At 31.9% G+C, this 18,908-nt stretch overlaps 6 protein-coding genes across 6 annotated transcripts; 1 reads left to right on the top strand and 5 right to left on the bottom strand. All coding sequences in view use genetic code 12, as the record gives it.

Annotated features, from left to right (window-relative positions):
- Nucleotides 1-15: 15 nt before the first annotated feature.
- On the top strand, nucleotides 16-3,705 carry HST6 (ATP-binding cassette alpha-factor transporter; the record flags this gene model as incomplete). The annotated part of the gene is made up of 1 exon (XM_002551370.1): nucleotides 16-3,705. One exon carries the CDS (start codon nucleotides 16-18, stop codon nucleotides 3,703-3,705), a length of 3,690 nt encoding a protein of 1,229 aa, XP_002551416.1.
- Nucleotides 3,706-3,805: 100 nt separating this feature from the next.
- Nucleotides 3,806-6,871, bottom strand: UBA1 (E1 ubiquitin-activating protein; the record flags this gene model as incomplete). Its single annotated transcript, XM_002551371.1, has 1 exon — nucleotides 3,806-6,871. The coding sequence occupies one exon, from the start codon at nucleotides 6,869-6,871 to the stop codon at nucleotides 3,806-3,808; it is 3,066 nt and encodes a 1,021-aa protein (XP_002551417.1).
- Nucleotides 6,872-7,165: 294 nt separating this feature from the next.
- CTRG_05716 (acetyltransferase) lies at nucleotides 7,166-7,936 on the bottom strand (the record flags this gene model as incomplete). Its single annotated transcript, XM_002551372.1, has 1 exon — nucleotides 7,166-7,936. One exon carries the CDS (start codon nucleotides 7,934-7,936, stop codon nucleotides 7,166-7,168), a length of 771 nt encoding a protein of 256 aa, XP_002551418.1.
- Nucleotides 7,937-10,123: 2,187 nt separating this feature from the next.
- On the bottom strand, nucleotides 10,124-11,818 carry AAF1 (C2H2-type transcription factor AAF1; the record flags this gene model as incomplete). The annotated part of the gene is made up of 1 exon (XM_002551373.1): nucleotides 10,124-11,818. The coding sequence occupies one exon, from the start codon at nucleotides 11,816-11,818 to the stop codon at nucleotides 10,124-10,126; it is 1,695 nt and encodes a 564-aa protein (XP_002551419.1).
- A 2,172-nt stretch (nucleotides 11,819-13,990) lies between these two features.
- On the bottom strand, nucleotides 13,991-16,102 carry FKH2 (forkhead family transcription factor; the record flags this gene model as incomplete). Its single annotated transcript, XM_002551374.1, has 1 exon — nucleotides 13,991-16,102. The coding sequence occupies one exon, from the start codon at nucleotides 16,100-16,102 to the stop codon at nucleotides 13,991-13,993; it is 2,112 nt and encodes a 703-aa protein (XP_002551420.1).
- A 1,261-nt stretch (nucleotides 16,103-17,363) lies between these two features.
- On the bottom strand, nucleotides 17,364-18,722 carry SWD1 (COMPASS subunit protein; the record flags this gene model as incomplete). The annotated part of the gene is made up of 1 exon (XM_002551375.1): nucleotides 17,364-18,722. The coding sequence occupies one exon, from the start codon at nucleotides 18,720-18,722 to the stop codon at nucleotides 17,364-17,366; it is 1,359 nt and encodes a 452-aa protein (XP_002551421.1).
- Between the last annotated feature and the right edge of the window lie 186 nt (nucleotides 18,723-18,908).

Here is an 18,908-nt window from a genome sequence, read left to right on the forward strand (position 1 = left end):
TATACTTACAAAAAGATGAAGGCAGAAATTGACGAAAAAGAACCCTTTCCAGAAACAGATGCTGACAATTTGGAAGTTGATGTTTCTAAAAATGTGTTTATGTTTGTTGAATTATCCAAAGATTGGCCAATAATTATATTGGGTGTATTATTAATGGCTGCTTCAGCTGCAGCAACACCAATTAATACTTATGTATATGGGAAAATTATGGGACAATTGTCTGAATTTTACATTAACGGATCATCTTATCATTTATTTATTAATCAAATTGGTAGGTTGTGTGGTGTTTTAATTGGTGTTGGTGGTGCAAAATTGATTCTTGTTTGGATGGGTATGTTTATTTGGTTGAAATTTGGTGAAATCCAACAACACAGGGCCCGTGAAGAGATATTTGATAAAATTTTGAAAGAACCTACATCATGGTATGATTTAAATACTAATTTAATGGGAGAAATGACTCAAGTTAATAGATGTATTGAAGAGTTAAGATCTGGTAATGGTGAAATTATGGCTAATATTGTCCAGACATGTGGTTTGGTAATATCATTGATTATCATGTCATTTTATCAATCTTGGCAAATTACTTTAATTGTTATGGCAAGCGCTCCTGTTATGGCTGTTGTCGGTTGGTATTTTGGTAAATTGACTTACAAAGCACAAGAACAAGAAAACGAATACACGTCGCAGGCAAGTAAAATTTTGGACTGGTGTTTAGTGAACCCTATTTCTGTGAGGATATTCAATGGTAAGTACATCGAATTGAGTAAGTTCAACCATATTGTTAATACATCTGCTAAAAGCTATTACAAAGTTGCCAATGCTATTGCAGCCAATTCTGGTGTTTTGAAATTCTTGACATTGATGATGTTTGTTCAAGGTTTTTGGTTTGGTGTTTACTTAATGCAAAAAGGTAGAGTTACAATTGGACAATTGTTTACGACTTTTAGTTCAACTTTGATGCTTGGCCAAACTATTTCTGGAGTAACGTCATTGTTAGCTGTTTTGAACACATCCCATGCTGCTGCGGGTAAAATTGCGAAATATTTACAAACTGAGGAAGAACCTCAATTAGCCACATGCTATCCATCGTATTCGGTTGATAATATTGAATTTGATAATGTCACATTTAAATATCCATCCCGTGATGAAATTATTCTAAAAGGTGTAACGTTTAAAATACAACAGAACAGGTTCAATTATATAATTGGTAAATCCGGTGCTGGTAAATCTACAATTCCGTTGATAATAATGAATTTATATCCCACTATTGGCGGTGCAGTTCGGATTGATGGTATTCCTATACAGTATTTGGACCCCAAATATATTGCTCAAAATATTACATTACTTCAGCAAAACCCAGTAATGTTCAACAACAAGACTATATTGGAAAATATTGCACTTGGAGTAATTGATGACTATGACACTTTAGAAGACATTCCGAGACATTTAGTTGAAAAGGCTGCCAAGTTTTCTTTGTTGCTGGATTTGGATTTGGATATGAAAGTTTCTGGTCTGTCGTTATCTGGTGGCCAACAACAAAGAATTTCCATTGCAAGAGCATACTTGAAAGATTCACCTGTTTTAATCATGGATGAAAGTTTTAGTGCCTTGGACAATCAAAATAAACAAGTTTTATTTCAAAGAATCAAAAAATGGAGAAATGGTAAAACTACCATTTTCATCACTCATGAATATGATAATATTGAAGATGATGATTTTGTTATCATTATGGAACATGGTAATGTAAAAGATCAAGGTGAATTTATCAAATTTAAAAACGATGAGGTTGTTACTAGTTACAAAGCGCAAGCATATGAAGAAGTGAAAGAACCAGAAGTGACAAAAGAAAAAGCTCATACTAACTATGACTACAAAACCAACCCATATATCCTAAAAGATTTGGAATCAGCATCGATTGATGAGGATAAAGAAGAAGAAAAACTCATGGGTGTTATTGCTATTTTGAAGTATTGCAGTTCGTCTATAACCAGGAAATGGTTGTTAGCATTGGGGGTGTTGATATCTTTACTTGAAGGTGCGGCTAATCCTATATTTTCATATTGTTTCTCTAAATTATTAGCTATATCAATGGAAGCATCTATTGGTGTGAATGTAACAAGCAAAATCGTAGTTTGGTCGTGCATTTCATTGTCTATTGCTGGTTTCACTGGTATTTCAACTTATCTTTCTGAGTTTATACTACAGTATTGTAGTGAAAATTGGATTGTTTCATTGCGTCAAATGTCATTTGATAAGATTAATAATCAAGATATGTCTTATTTCAATTCAAAGTTAGAACCAGCTGAAATCACCACCTTGTTAATGAATGATACTAGAGATTTGCGTAGCTTGGTTTCACAATACATTTCATTGGTTACTACATTAGTTACCATGGTATTGATTGGGGTTATTTGGTCAATTGTTACTGGATGGAAATTGGCACTAGTTGGTATTGCATTTGTACCACTTGTTTTGCTCGTAACATGTGCTTATGGCATAATATTGGAAATCGCTGAAAACAAGTACAAGACAAGCGTTGTTGATGTTGAAACTCAGATTCACCAAACAATGACATCTATTAAAACCATCAGGTTATTTCATATGAATCGGTATTTTAAAGAATCATATGATGAAGCTTTAGTTGGTTTAAAATCAGTTGGTACTTATAGAGCTTTTCAAACAGGTATTGGATTTGCTATTTCTGACTTGTGTAGTGCTATTTCTCAGGGGATAATTTTATTTTACGGTATGCAATTGGCTGGCAAGTTTCAATATTCTTACTTTCAGTTGTTGGAAGTTATAACATTATTGACATTTACAATTTCAAATGCTTCCCTGTTAATTAACCATTTACCAGATATTGCCCGTGGACAAAGAGCAGGTACATTTGTTGTGAAACTATTAGAAAGTACACCAATATCAAAAGTGGAAACTGAAGGTAAAATCATACCAAGACCATCAGATAAAGCTATTTCCTTTAATAATGTAACTTTCGCATATCCAAGTGATCTACTTGAACCTAAACTAAAGAATGTTACGTTTGATATTAATATTAATGAAACTGTTGGATTAGTTGGAGAATCAGGATCTGGTAAATCAACTATCATTTCCATATTACTTCGTCTTTATGGTGCCAAATCAGTTAAATTGTTTAATGAAGATATATCACAAATTGATATTGATTGGTTACGAGAAACAATTGGTATAGTACCACAATTTCCAAAATTCTTTGATGGATCAATTTATGATAATTTGCTTTATGGGATGAATCCAATTAGAATTGTATCAGAGCAAGAAGTTACTAATGTTTTAAAATTAGTTAATATGTATGAATTTATTGTATCTTTACCTGAAGGAATCCAAACATGTATTGGAGAAGGCTCAAACTCGTTGGTTTCTGGTGGACAATTACAAAGACTTTCAATTGCTCGAGCAATATTAAGAAATCCTAAAATTCTTATATTTGATGAATGTACTTCAAATTTAGATCCAATAAATTCTAAACAAATCATTAAATTAATTGAATCATTAAATGGGAAATTTACAATATTGTTCATTACTCATGATAAAGAAATGATGAGAATTGCTGATAATTTAATTGTTTTGAAAAATGGAAAACTAGTTGAACAAGGATCTTATTTACAATTGATATCAAGTAAAGGAGAATTATCTGAAATTACAAAATCTCCAGATATTTTCTTATAATTGTAAGGTGTGTATATACATTATCTAATATAAAACAATCAAACAATCAATCAAAAAATTAATACACTCCACTTATACATGTATTCTCTCTGTGTGGTATTTATAATTTAACACAAATGTATGGTACTTCAACATCTTCACCTTCTTTATCATCACAACAAACTTCAAAAATTAAATGTTTAGCATGACCAGGAACATCTTTTTTACTAACTTCTTTAATCAATTTAGTTAAATTCATGGTTAATCTATCTTTAACTTTCTTTGGTGGGAAAAATGAAGCATACAAAAGGGAAACTCCATAAGATAACATAGTTATAGATAAACCTTCTTCATTTTCAAAATGATCTAATAACTCTTGTAATGTAATATCTCCATTAAGTTCAAATCTATCCCAAATTTGGTCAAATTTCTTATCGTTATATTTACCTTCTGGTGATTTAATAGGTTCGGAAAATCCAATAAATGGTAATGCCAAATTGATAAAACCATTCTTGTATTGTTCAATATCATCTTTCTTGTCAACAACTTTGTACAATTCCAAACAAACTAAACCAGTAACTAATGCTGTGGTGGTGGCAATAGCTGGGATAATCTTACCGGCAATGAATTTAGTCTTGTGAGCATCAGCAGTTTCAATACCATAGTTCAAAGCTCTACAGTTAGAAGCAGCAGTAATGAATTCAATATGATGATTGGTATCATCATCTTTTTCAAATTCAATTGGACTCAATCTGTAACCTGCTAAAGTACTTGGTTCTGGCAAACCAGCAGCAATCTTTCTGATTTCTTCGTCATCAATGGATCCAGAAAGTTTATTTGCTTGTTCTTCAGCTTCAGCATCGGTAGCAGCAATTTCAACTCCAGATTTTGGTTGGAATGGTTTGACTTCAATGGAATCCAATACTTTCTTGTAATCTTCCAAAGTAGTCTTTTGTTCTTTTAATCCATAGATAAATGCCAACAAGTTGGCACCACCGACAATAAAATCAAAATGATCTTTGTTGTTAATGTCAAATTCCAATGGTTTTGGAGCTCTCTTTGGTCCAGACCAGAATGGAGCACCAGTAGAAGTTTTAGCGTCAGGTGGGAAATTGTACAATAATTGTTTGATATCATGGTTGAATTTAACTTCAAATTCTTGTCTAGCCCATTTAATACACTCATCAAAAGTGTATGGACGTTTGTTCAAATAGTCGGAAATGTTTTCCAAAGTACCTTTAATATCTGGGTTTTGTTTCAAAGTTTGTTCAACATAGTTTGGTTGACTCAAGTACAAGTTGACACTTTCTGGAGAATCAGCAAAATATCCTTGGAACAAAGATTTGGCCCAAGCAATAGTGTGGTCAATCTTGTTTGGGAAAGATCTTAAAGTACACAATGGAATAGATTTTTCTGGTGGATCTTGAGAAGACGAATATGATTCAGTCAAGTTTGGAATAACAACCTGAGTGTTACCCTTGGTACCCAAAGTACCAGATTCCAATAATGGTTTTTTGTAAAAGACACAACGACGGTCCACATAAGTTCTGGCTTCAACATTATCTAAAGCATTAACAACAATGTTTAATTGAGTCCAGAAATCATCATTGAAAATATCTTCAGTTTCTGGTCCAACCTTATCCAATTTAGAATCAATTTTACCAGTCAAGTCTGGGTTCATGGCTTGAACCGCAAGAGCAGCAACATCAGATTTATTTTTACCAACATCCTTTGGTCTAAACAAGAATTGACGATTCAAATTAGATTTTTCAATAGAATCATTATCAGTAATGTAAATCTTACCTTCTGGACCAGAACCCAATCCCATCATGGCCCAGTTTTTCAACATTTCACAACCAATGGCACCGGAACCAACCAAAAACACTTTCAAATTGGCAATGGCTTCTTGGAATTTCTTACCGAAAACAGCAATTTGTCCATCATATCTGGAACCAATTGGTTTAGTAGTTTCAGCATTTCTTGGGAATTCCTTTTCTGATGGTAAAGATTCCAATGAGTCGAAATATAACCATTGTTTGATTGGTGTGAATTTAGCAGAACAGTTTTTCAAAACTTCTTGTGCAATTAAACCACCATAAAAGGCAACAACACCTGGGATATCACCACGAGCTTGGTAGAATAATTGTTTAAGGTATTCTTCATTAAGTTTATCTTCACCCAAGATTGATGGATTTTGAGTAGCCAATTCTTCAGCATATCTAAATGCTTCATTGGCATCTTCTTCATTATATGGAGCTGGCAATTCACCTTGGTGTCTAGTCTTGAAAGCATGTAAAGCTTGGAAACCCAAATGCAATTGAGCTGGTTTATCAAATTTAGCAAAATCTGAAATCAAATATTCTGGATTAGCCAATTGTTTAGTTAATGGTTCAAAAGAAATTTCTTTTGGTACTTTAACTTGTGTATATAAACCACCTCTGATATATTCACCATAACTTTCATCAATTTTAATCTTAAAAGCATATGGACCCAAAACTTCAATCTTGTGTGGGTTACCATCATTTAATTTTGGCATACCTTGAATTTCAGCAAATTTAACATAATCTCCGTCTTCTAAACCATGTCTATTATCATCCAACATAGTAACAGTACCGTCTTTTTCAATATCTGAAACAATTCCACCCAATGGTTCTTCACCGGTTTGGTCAATAACAGTGAATTTTTCACCAAAATCAACAAAAATTTGTCCAAATAAACCTCTGATATCAGCATTTATGTAACCAATATCATTAGCATGGGTTATGTTGTTAATTTTAACTTGTTCTTCCAATGTTATATTTGTTGATACAATACATTTGAATTTCAATAAAGTTTCTTCATTAATATTATCGACAATGTTAATTGGGACATAAGCATTCAATTCAGATAATTTTTCACGACTGGCAACATCTTTTGGTTGACCAATATCAGATTCAGATAAAAAGAATTGAGTTGATAAATCAGATAAAGTAACTGGATTTGGATCATATAAGCTCAATGATTTAACACCAGCAAGGGCAATATTCTTAGCAATTTCTATTCCCAACCCATTGAGACCAATGATTAAAACATTGGCATTTTGCATTTTAAGCATAGCTTCTTTACCCAAGACATACAATTGACGAGAGTATAAACCTTCGTCAATTTCTTGAGGAGAAGGAGTATCTATTTGCATGTTATCAGACATCTTTAGATGTGTATTAGTAGTAGTTTGTCTTTTGTCTTTCGTAACAAGAAAGAAGAAAAAAAGGGGGGAAGGGAATAATAAACGGTTGGTTCCAATTGACGTTTTTTTTCCTTTGGTTGTTCTTTCGACAAAAAAAAGAATTTGGTTGAAGGCAAATAAAAAAAAAAAAGAAAATCAAGGAAAAGTCGTGCACTTTACAAGTATCGGAGTTGTTTGTCATTTATTAGGTGGTTATTTCTAATACAGTACATACTAATACAGTACATACTAATACAGTACATACTAATGTAATTACTAAGCAATATGATCCATGCCGTATTTCTTCAATTCTGCTTGGATATCAAAATTTGGATCTCTTGGGTCCATGGTTTTGATCACTTTTGCTGGTACTCCAGCAACTACAGTATTTGGAGGTACATCTTTATTCACAACTGCACCAGCAGCAACCACACTACCATCCCCAACAGTAACACCACCAAGAATGGTACAGCCTCCACCTAACCAAACACCATTACCAATGGTGATAGGTAGGGCATTTTCTAAATATTCATATCTTAAGGTTGGATCAATTGGATGACTAGGAGTAAGAATTGAAACATTTGGACCACACATGACATTATCACCAATTTTAACAATTGAAACATCTAAAATTATTAAATTATAATTTGAATAGAAATTCTCTCCTAGATAAGTATTAAATCCATAATCAAAATAAATGGGATATTCCATATATGTACCATCACCAACATGACCAATGAATTTTTTTAAATGATTAGTTTTAGCAAGTTGATAATCTTCTAAAGTTTTATAATTTCTAGTTCTAAAATCACCATAATCTAACATGAAATCCCTACATTTACATCTAATTTCAAATAAATCTTTTTGTCTATCATTATAAATCATACCACTTATCATTCTTTCATAATTTTCATAAGCCTCTTTATCATTCCTATCAAAGGGTAAATGATCAAGGTGTTCATAGGCAAATTTAATTAATTCTTGATCTTTCTCGGGTCTAACATTAGTTTGTTTACAAAAATCTTCTTTATCCTTGAACTGTGGCATGTCTTACTTGTAGTTGTTATTGATGTCGACGAAATTGACCAAGTGATAATTATCAACACTAATTCTCTCCTTTAAATCAGAAAAAAAAAAAAAATTCTACTCAACTAGTTAAACGACTAAAATCAAGAACGTATTGGACAAGTATCTATGAGAATGAAGTGGCGAAGTTCTGCTCGGAATATTACTCGGATTGTGCTTGTTGATCTTCTATGAATAATGTGGGGGATAGTGGGATGGGAGGAGAAGAGAGGAGTAGAGAAGTGAAGAGAAAATGGTACACAATATAAATCTGATTAATTCCACCGATTGATTTTGCGCATCACTTTGGGCCGTGGGGTAATAATTATGTAATGACTAATCATTACATAGTACATTTTAGAAGTGAAACCCAAGATATGTTGAATATCTTATATAATTACTTTGTTTTAACTATCCTTTCTTAACGATACAATTGCAGCTCAAGATTATTACAAATCAAAATTGAAGTAAAAGGCTAAAAAGTAATGATAAATGTATAATTTATAAATTGCTTATTATCATTATTATTTATTATTACTGAACAGTATATATTATTATCAAATGTACTTTTTATAAAAAAAAATTAACCCTAATCATTATATATAAAAAAAAAAACTTTGTTTATATTATATTGATAATAAATATCGAATAATAATTATTGTACATTATACTTGTAACAATAATAAAAGAAAATAGAATGTCCAATATATTTTATAAGCATTCTTCTTTCAAACAACCGTATATTGTATATTATTCAAAGTTTTAAATTTATTTCATTTAAACTTACAGTACTGACATATTATTTCCATATAGATATAAAGATGTATAAGAAGAAGAAAGGGTTTTCTTTAGATACTTTAAAGGGTCGTCTCTGATTATAATTCAATGCGGGACAAAATATATTGCGTGTTAATACCATTTTTCAGGAGTTTACACCCAAATTCTATGTTGACTTATCTTACTGTGTATGGAAGAACCCTTTTAACACATAGCAGTCTATAAAATCAAACATAGATTGGATTTCAGATTATAGGTGATATGCATTTCATATATCCTCTATACGTTGTCGTGGATTACCCGGTTTTCCAAAAGTAGCGGAGATAAGGGATAGTTCGGGAGTAGAGAGTAATTGTGCAGTGTTGCACGACTTTCTTTAACATTGGTGATTATACCCAGAACAACGACATTACCACATCAAGTGGTATCTATAGGTATGTTTGAATAGTCATATGTTTATTGGAACACTAGCATCTTTAGGATATTTCAAAAAGAAGGCTAGTCTTTACTATGGTCTTGTAAATGTTATGATAAGAATATGGCGAAAAGAATTATTTAATCCAAATTAAATACAGCTTCAAATGAACCCAAGAATTATTAAAATCAACTATCACGAACTATCACCAACTTGCTCACCTACAACTCATCAAGCATATATTACAAAACCTTTAGTAATTCAGCATTAATCATCTCGATCTTGTTGTTGCTATTCAACTTTTTGTGTGTAGTGCGAAAATGGGGTGAATCAAACAAAAAAAAAAATCGAACAAACCAAAACGAAAGACTTTTCATTCTCAACACAATCACTTCACCAATATAAATATAATCCTTCAATTCCAATTACAAGAAACATTTATTAAATAAGATGACAGTAACCATACATTGTTTAGCTGATGTTTGTTTAATTCCAGTATGTAATCGTTTAACACTCTATCCACGTCTTTATTTTAATCAATTAACTAACTTATTTTCCCATCAAGATTGGTAAAAATACCCCATCAGTTTCAGATGAAGTTGCTATAATTACTAAATTAGCTCAAGATTCACATTTAGAAACAACTTTACATTCAGCAGGTACTACAATTGCTGGACCTTGGAATGAAGTTATGGATTTAATTGGACAATTTCATCAAGAATTACATGATAAACATGGAATTTTAAGAATTCAAAGTGATATTAGAGTTGGTACTAGAACTGATAAACATCAATCACCTCAGGATAAATTAGATGTTGTCTATCGTAAATTAAATCAAAATCAACAACAACAAGAAGAAAACGAAGAAAAATAGATGTAAATTATTTGAATTGTATAATCTATATAGGATTTTTTTTGTGCTTTACTCTTTTTTTGTTTTGTTTTGTTTTGTTTTGTTTTTAGTTTTGTGAAGGAAATTAATAATATTGTTTGTTATATATTTGTTGTTGCATTGATAATGAAGTTGTAGATGATGGTGGGATAGGTTGTGGAGGTGGAGGTAATGCCGGATCTTGATTAGTGTGATGATGTTGTTGTTGAGGAGGGGTTATAGTAATACCTCCTGATGTATTACTATTTGTAGCTGAAGTATTATTTGACATAAATTGTGAAGTTTGATAATTTCTATATTGTGGATCAATATATTTTGCATCAACTTGAAATGGTAAACTAGCTTGATGTTGGTGTTGATGTTGATGTTGATGCTGTTGTTGATTATTTGAACGTTTCTTACGAGATTGTTCTCTTTGATCAATAATCTTTTCAGTTAATTTCTTTTCTCTTTGAGCTTCAGCTATAGTTTCTTCATTAACTCCAAAACTAACAGGATTCTTAAAAAACAATTCCCTAATCATTTCACGACATTCATAATCTGTGAAATTTTTATTGGTTGATTTATTCAATTCTAAACAAATAAATCTCCATTTTTCCAATTCCGCAGCATCCAATAATTGATGTAAGAATAATTTATCTTTATTATCCCAGGCACTTGAATTATTATTACCTTGTTGTCCAACAATAACTTGATATCTATTTCTTGCAGCTAAATATGATCCAACACCAGTAATTTCAGCAATTTCAACCCAAGATTTCCCTTTTTTCTTTAATCCAACAATTAAATCATCTTGTTCGGGAGTAAATTTGGATTTTCTTTTAGCTCTTTTAGATGTTAAATTAATTGACATATCTGGACGAACAGGCGCTCGTGATAATGGTGGGGGCGGTAATATTTGTTGCATTCGTTCTGGGAAATTTGGATATATTACACTATTCAATGGTGGACCTCCATTTGGTATTGATGATGGAGATGATGATTGTTTCTTGGTTCCTTTATTACTTGCAACACTTGACCTAGATCGTCCTTTACCTGAATTTAAACTTGTTTGCAGTTTTGATCGAACAGTACGTTGAGGTGGTGGAGGTAAAGATTGTTGTTGAGGGATTGTTTGAGTTTTCTGTGGTGGAATTGATTGTAGTGGTTGCTGTTGTTGGACATTTGGAGGAGGGATAGGAGGAGCATAATTATAATAGGATATATTTGGTTGATTTGTAGTTTGATTTGGTATTACACTTCCTTGACCCATGATTAAATAATTTGGTATCGTAGAATCATAAAATTGGGAATTATTATTTGTCTGAGATTGTTGCATTTGCAGCAATTGTTGTTGTTGTTGGGGAGATTGTTGCTGGTAAGAATGATGAGGAGGTGGAGGGGGCATTGAACCATTAGTATTACCAGCACCTCCGCCTTGTTGTTGAGCTTGTAGTGGGGGCATTGAATACATCAATTGTTGAGGTTGTGATTGAGTATAAGTTTGAGGGACATTCATTAGGTATGGCTGCTGTTGTTGCTGTTGTTGTTGAGGTTGAGGTTGAGGCTGAGAATTCTGTGAAGGTTGCTGTTGCTGTGGAGTAGATCCTTGACCAGCTTGATTTTGAGGTTGAAGTAAAGTTGGATTGTAGAATCTTTGTTGAGGAATTGACATCAGCATTTGATGAGGATCAAAAATTAAATCTTCTTTGAGTTGTTGGAACTGATAGTTATTCGAACTTGGATTATTTGAAGGATTATTGTTAGCGTTACTGTTGATAGTATTAGAATATGAACTCATATATAGCTGTTGATGTTGATGTTGATAAAATGAAAATGAGGTAGTAGAATTATCTGAACAGGGTACGAAAACAAGGATGTGGCAATCAAATAATAAGTTAACCCAAAAGGAATACTATAAAACAATTTGATCAATGATATTTCAACAAATATTAAAGAAACCAAACTGAAATGAAATGAAATAAAAAAAAAATCTGACTGAAATGTTTTGGGGAAGATTTTTATATATAATTTGAATCAACGAAGTAAAATTTTTGGCGATATTATAAACAAATAAGGGAGATGGCCAAATGACAGGAATAATAATCGTACAATAAATATAAAATAGTAATCAAGTTGTAGTTTGATAGTTGCTGCTGCTGTTGTTGTTGCTGTTGATATCTGGATCCCGAAATAAAATAATAAATGAAATAAAATTCGAGTTGATAATAATAAAAAGGAAAAAGCCTTTATACAGAATTTCCAGAAGATTTCAAGTGAGTCCAATTTAGTAAATAATAACTTACGACCTGAGCTGAGCTGAGCAGAAGGATTGAACAAAGTAAATAAATAAATAAATAATAATAGTAATCAAGTAAGAAGTTGGGAAAAGGAATAATAATGTAAAAGGTAAGATCTGATATTATTTATATTACTGAATTGACAATTGATAAATAATTGTAAGAATAATATTTGAGCCAATTCGAGAATTCGAGAAACAAATAAAAATAATTCAATTATGATTTAAAATAGAACGAAATTTCAATTGAATAAATAATAAGGCAGGTTGTTGATGTATCTTGATGTAGTCTGTATGAATATGTTTGAATAAGTTGATAAATTTTTTTTTTCTCCTTTCAGGTTCAAACTAAAATTCACAGTCGAGTTTATTTCCCGTTTTTTTGGGTATAAAATGATGAATAGGGATGATTAACGTGAAGATGATGATATGAATTACTGGCTAATAAACAATAAACAATTATTGTTCTTCCTGGTGAGTAGATATTATTCTTGAAAGAAAGTTGAAGATGTAAAATAAAAATAAAAATAAAAAAGAAAATTATTATTAAGAAAGTTTTTAAAAAAGTACTTTATATATATATATGATATTTTATATTCTTATTATTATTATTATTCTTATTATTATTCTTATTATTATAACATGTAGCTAGGTTATAAGAAGAATAAGAATAAGAATGAAATTGGGATATCTGCAAAATTAACAAAATTAACAGAAGTAATACAAAAACAAAAAGCAAAGGAATCGCCAAATAATTTCAAGGTGAAATTCTTAAAATACAAAACAGAAATTAGGTAGTTAGGTAGTCAGGAAGTTAGGTAGTTAAAAAGTTAGGTAATTGGATAATTGGATAATTGGATATTGGGCATAAAAGAAAGAAAAATTTTTCTTTTAAAAGAAATTAAGTATATGTATGAATGTATAATGGACATAAAACCACAAGAAGGATAAAAGAAATGGAACATCCGCTTGCAAAGAAAAGAAGATTGGACAATTTTGAAAAATTCAGAATCAATTTATAATAGTTGTCCATTTAAATTAATCAATTTAATTGATTTTCATCTTGGTGAAATAATTACTAAATTTCTATTCATTAATAATAATGAAAGTATATTATATTGTGGGATATTTGGTACTTTAGGTGTTTTAACTCCATTAATATCTAAAAAAGAAGTTGAATTGTTGATTAATTTACAATTGGAATTACAAAATATCATAAAGAATGAATTAGGTAAAGATCATTTGAAATTTAGAAGTTATTATAACCCAATGAAGAATATTATCGATGGTGATTTATTGGAGAAATTTCATCAATTATCCAATGGTGAAAAATCAGAAATTGCTAAAAGATTAAATAAAACCATCAACGATATTGAAAAGAAGTTGAATGATTTGAAAAACAGATCGTTTATATCTTCCTTCTGAGTTAGCACAGTTTTATATTTATAAATCAGTTATATATTACAAGACACGTAACAAAAAATAATAAATTATGGACAAAAACCAAATATATATAATGATAAGTAATAGTAATAATAATAATAATAATGATAGTAATAAAGTAATCAAAAAAAATACTGTAAATATAAATCCTAAATAATCTTTTTCCAATTTTCTCTTCTTATTTTTTTGTATATATCATTTATAATAAACAGAAATAATCACAAAACAAAATTACAGATCAACCATTCCTGTTTGGTGATCTTTCTTAAATGGTGAAGTGTTCTTGTTAATATTGGTATTACTTTCATCATTATTATTATTAGTTTTTTGTTGTTTTAATTTTCTGTTCAATGTAGGACTAGTATTTCCAACATCTTCACTATTCTTACGACTTGGTGATTGTTGACCATTTGGTGTACTAAATTGAACAAAATTCCAAAATGCAGGTGATGATTGATTTGGGTTAGGGCCTCCTGGAATTTTTCCATTGTGATTATTATTGTTGTTGTTATTATTATTGTTGTTGTTATTTCCATTGACATTTCCTGGTACTAAATTGTTTCCAACTTTTGTGGATCCTCTTTCTGGTGTATAAGCTTCCAAGGCAGTAATTTTCTTTGGACTGGCAAAGTTTAACCCAATATCACCGTTAGTAATATTTGTAGTTGAAGGAGCTGTCGATACACTCTCATTTGTAGAGCTATTGTATTGTGACACTTCTTGTAATTGACTTGTTGTGTAGGAAGTATTTCTAGAATGAGGATTTCCACTTGCTTGAATAGAACCCTTAGGTAATTTAGGTGTACCATCACCTTGGCTTTCACCACTTCCAACACTTGAGGTCTTTCTGACTGGTGAAAGTGGTTCCTGTTTGATGCCATTTACTGGATATCCTTGTTGTTGTGGTTGTTGTTGAAAATGGCCTTGTCCTTGATGTTGTGGTTGTTGTTGTTGTTGGTATACCATTGGTTGATTTTGGTATGAAGTATAAGGACGGCCTGCATTTTGCATATTGTTATAAATGTTTGTCTGTTGCATCGATCCTAATGGGTTTGATTGCATTGGATTTGCAGGAATGGGATAGTTTTGATGAGGTTGTTGTTGTTGATAATGTGTTTGTTGTTGTTGTTGTTGGGATGGTGGTATTTGATGTTGCTGTTGAGTTTGAGTTGGCATTTGTATTGGTCCCGATGCAATCTTTGGAATTTGTTGATCTTGAAAATATTTCTGAGATTCTGGCAATTGCTTGTGAGTTGCCAAATGCAAACTTAATTGTCTTGAAACAGATGATCCTCTTCTTGTTTTCAGAATAGTACCATCGGAAATTTTGTTCAAAAAGTCTTCCTTGTATGAATCACTAATTTGCCATTTCATACCCTTCCCAGGTTCATTTGGTCTTCTTGGAACTTTTTCAAAAGCTTTGTTCAATGACAAATTGTGACGAATGGAGTTTTGCCAACCAGTTTTGGAGTATTTATAGTAGGCGTAATGAGAAGCAATCCAATTATAAATTTCCGACAACGACATTACCCCTTGTGGGTTTGACAAAATGGCTTGAGTAATCATGGTAGCGTATGAGTATGGTGGTTTAATGTCCTTGGCATCTTCTTTAGATAAATCTTGATCTAAATTAGATTGAAGAGAATTGGCGGAGATAGAGGAAGGTGAATGGGTTAAAACATTGCCAAACAATTGAAAACCTCTACTTCCACTAGCAATACGTTTAGATTGTTGGGTTTGTTCCTTATATCTCGCAAGACACTTTTCCAACATTTTAGGAGCAATTGCTGCTGGGGAGTCAGGTAAAATAAACATCATTTGGGTACCACCAATATCCAAAATAGCACCAGAGTGCAAGGCATTAACTTCATGCGAACCAACAGTAATCTTTGACCCGTCTATTCTTGCTCCATTTCTACCACTGACTTTCAATTCCCAACATCTCAAATCTAGGTTGTAAGTAATAGACGCATGTTGTCTACTGACAACTTTAGCTGGTCCCAAATCTATATCTATCAAAGGACCGCTACCCCCATTTGGGTTGTTCATAGAAGATGAAGATGACATATCAGTGTTTCTTCCAATAGATATAGCCAAGGATTTCACATAATATGTCCAGTCCCTACCAGCGATTTTAGCATAAGCTTGAACTTCAGTTTCTAAATTCTTATCATTGGCATATGTAAGGGCTACATTAGTTTTCTCCTCCGGTGCTTGCAAAGTTGATATGACTGCACTGATCATATCCTGATGATCATCAAAAGTAGGGAGACCGGAATTGTCTAATTGATGGTCTGGAAGGGTTCTCTTCCTTGGAGTAGTAAATGATGATGCAGAAGACATGACTAGCTTGGTAGATTTTTCCCTTACGGTCTTTTTTTTTTTGGTAGATTATTTTCTTTTTTCTCTAATTCAGAATTGGGAATTACTAAACTAAGATGATATGAAATAGAATATGAAAGACTATACTGCTATTTTTAGTTCCTGTTGTAGATAGTGGTTGATATCGTAGTCAAATGAAATAAACAAAGGAACAAAGTAAAAGTAAAAGTAAAAAAAAAAAAAGTTAGCCCTTGTGATGTTGTTTATTGTTGGAGAAAAATAAAAATCCAGTTGGGAGGAGGGAGGTATAACTCGTTACGAATACTAGGAAATATATGCAAAAAAAATGAAATTGTTGAAGCTGACAGTGGATAAAGGGTTGGTTAAGATATCTTGATCAGATAAATAATAGTGGTTGTAACTATTTTGTGTGTGTGTGCTGCCTTTTGGTTGTAAGAAAAAGTTGTTGTTGTTGTTGCTGTTTCAATTTTTTTTTGTTTGGTTGTTTTTGTTTATGTTTTCATTTTTTGTTTTTGTTTTTCAAAATTTTTTTTGGCTGTCTCTTGGTTGTCTCTTGGTTGTCTGAAAATTTTTTTGTTTTTTGGTTTTCGCTCTTTCTATTTTTTTTTTTTCTTTTCTTCTTCTTCTTACAATAGAAAATTTAATTTCCGTGCGGGTCGTGTACCCTTCGTCAACAGTTGAGTCAACTACGAGAAATCCATTGGTTGTCTCCGTAAACGTATGAGTTCTACAAATTGAACAAACAATAGGTCATATGTCAATTCTAAATTGTTTGCATGATACAATACAATTAGACTGGGTTAGCTAGATGTCGATTAATCAATCTGTCTTCCTGTTTTTGGGGGTTGTTTAATGAGTACGGAAAATTGGAACAATTTACCACAAGAGTAACAAAACTCAAAAATCCTAAAATGTGAGAGAATGAATTTTTTGATTTTTGGACAAAGGGCACGCTTGTCTTTATTTAGCCATGGGTTCACTCCCGCCATTAAAGTTCACGGCCAAGTTTTTCCTATACTCTCCCGGGCTGGTTGTACAAACTCCAGACAACCAGGATCATCGGATCTGTAATTGGACCCTTGATTACAATTGATGCCTCTAAGTATTCAAATATATATATATCAAGAATAAGAGTCTACTTGAAATAATTACTAACAGCACACACCCCCCCCCTGTTTGTTTTTGGTCTTGTTAAGCGGCAGTTTAGATAACGATGGAATTTCATATCCGAGGATCTTTTTCCTAAACGAGCGATATTTCATTAATCATACAAGTTCTTTTCATAATTAATAGGTATAAGAAATGATTCTTGTGTTATATCAAACCCTCTAGCATCGGTAACCTCTTTGGATATCACATCAACAAGGAAATCTTCTTCCTCTAATCGTTTTTTATGCAACTCGTCTTCATCTATAATATCAAATTCATCTTCTTTTTCAACATACTCAATATTCTCCTCGATTTCAACAAAATCTGGTGCCAAAGCACTCCATTTCTGTGGAAATGAAACAGACCAAAGGTATACTTCTCCACTATCTAATCCAATTGATCCAATAGTACATCGTGAATAGTCCCATTTCACATCAATCAACTCTTCATTTGAGCCTTCCAAGATTTTAACTAACGATCCCATCGAGGTTTCCCAAATATATAAATCGTGTGATGATTGTCCATGAGTTGAGGCAACTAAGAAATCCCCATTGTGGTTAAATGTAACTGAATTCCATTGTAATCTATTAACAACATCTTGATACTTGTGTTCAATTTCAAATTCCAACTCACTTATATCATCAATATTGATTAAATCTGGCGGTAAATTGATCTGGCGTATCACTCTATCAGATGAATTGATCGCTAGTTTCCTGCCATTAGAAGATATCATGAGATTTTTAATATTGGAATTGGATAATTTTATCGATTGTACTTGTTTGCAATTGTCATTAACATCAAATATATTCAACCATCCTTTACTGGTACCGGAAAAGATATAATTCCCTTCATGAGTAAATATAGAGACCAAAGTTGTATGTTTCTCATCTTTCTTTCTCCGCTTAGCACTCTTACGTCGATTTTCTTCGTCATCATCATCGACAACTTCTTGATTATTCTCCTCTAACGGTATTGTCTCTAGTGTTATAACTTTTGGTGAGTTCCCCTTTTGGTTCAAATCAACATACACGGGAGAATCTTCAAATAACGATGCTGTAAAAATAAAATGATTTTCAGGATGCATACTAGCCAGCCAAATAGGACCATCAAATTTAATTTGTCTAATCACTGGACTTTGTATATCCCCACTTTCATCATTATTATTATTCACATATTGTAAATCCCATAATTTGACCCACCAATCTTGAGAACTGGTCAATAAATATCTTCCACATTTAGACCAGCTTATAGACGTAATTGGTCGTATATGACTGTTCTCTTTTAAATGGGCAATAACTCCACTAGAGACCATGTCATAAATTGCAATTGATCCATCAGATAATCCAGAGGCTAAGTAATCGCCCTTGTGGTTGAACTGTATGCATACTGAATGGCCATAATTTAACGTGTTATTTAATGTTTCAGGAAATTCTTTCGCTACTGAGAATGGATCTTGTAACGATAAATTCATGGTAGGAAAAGTTAAGGAATAATGCTAGAGTTGTCTTTGTTGATGTGTGTAATTTTTTGATGGTTTTTTTTTTTTTTCAGGTCGCAGATTTGCCGCGTCTGTTATTTTTGGATCTGGGATTCAATTTAACCAATGTACTTTTTTCTTTTATTGTTTTTATTTAATGTAGAGCCATTTATCAACTTT

Source organism: Candida tropicalis, assembly GCF_000006335.3.
Source record: "Candida tropicalis MYA-3404 genomic scaffold supercont3.9, whole genome shotgun sequence".
Taxonomy (NCBI): Eukaryota; Fungi; Ascomycota; class Pichiomycetes; order Serinales; family Debaryomycetaceae; genus Candida; species Candida tropicalis.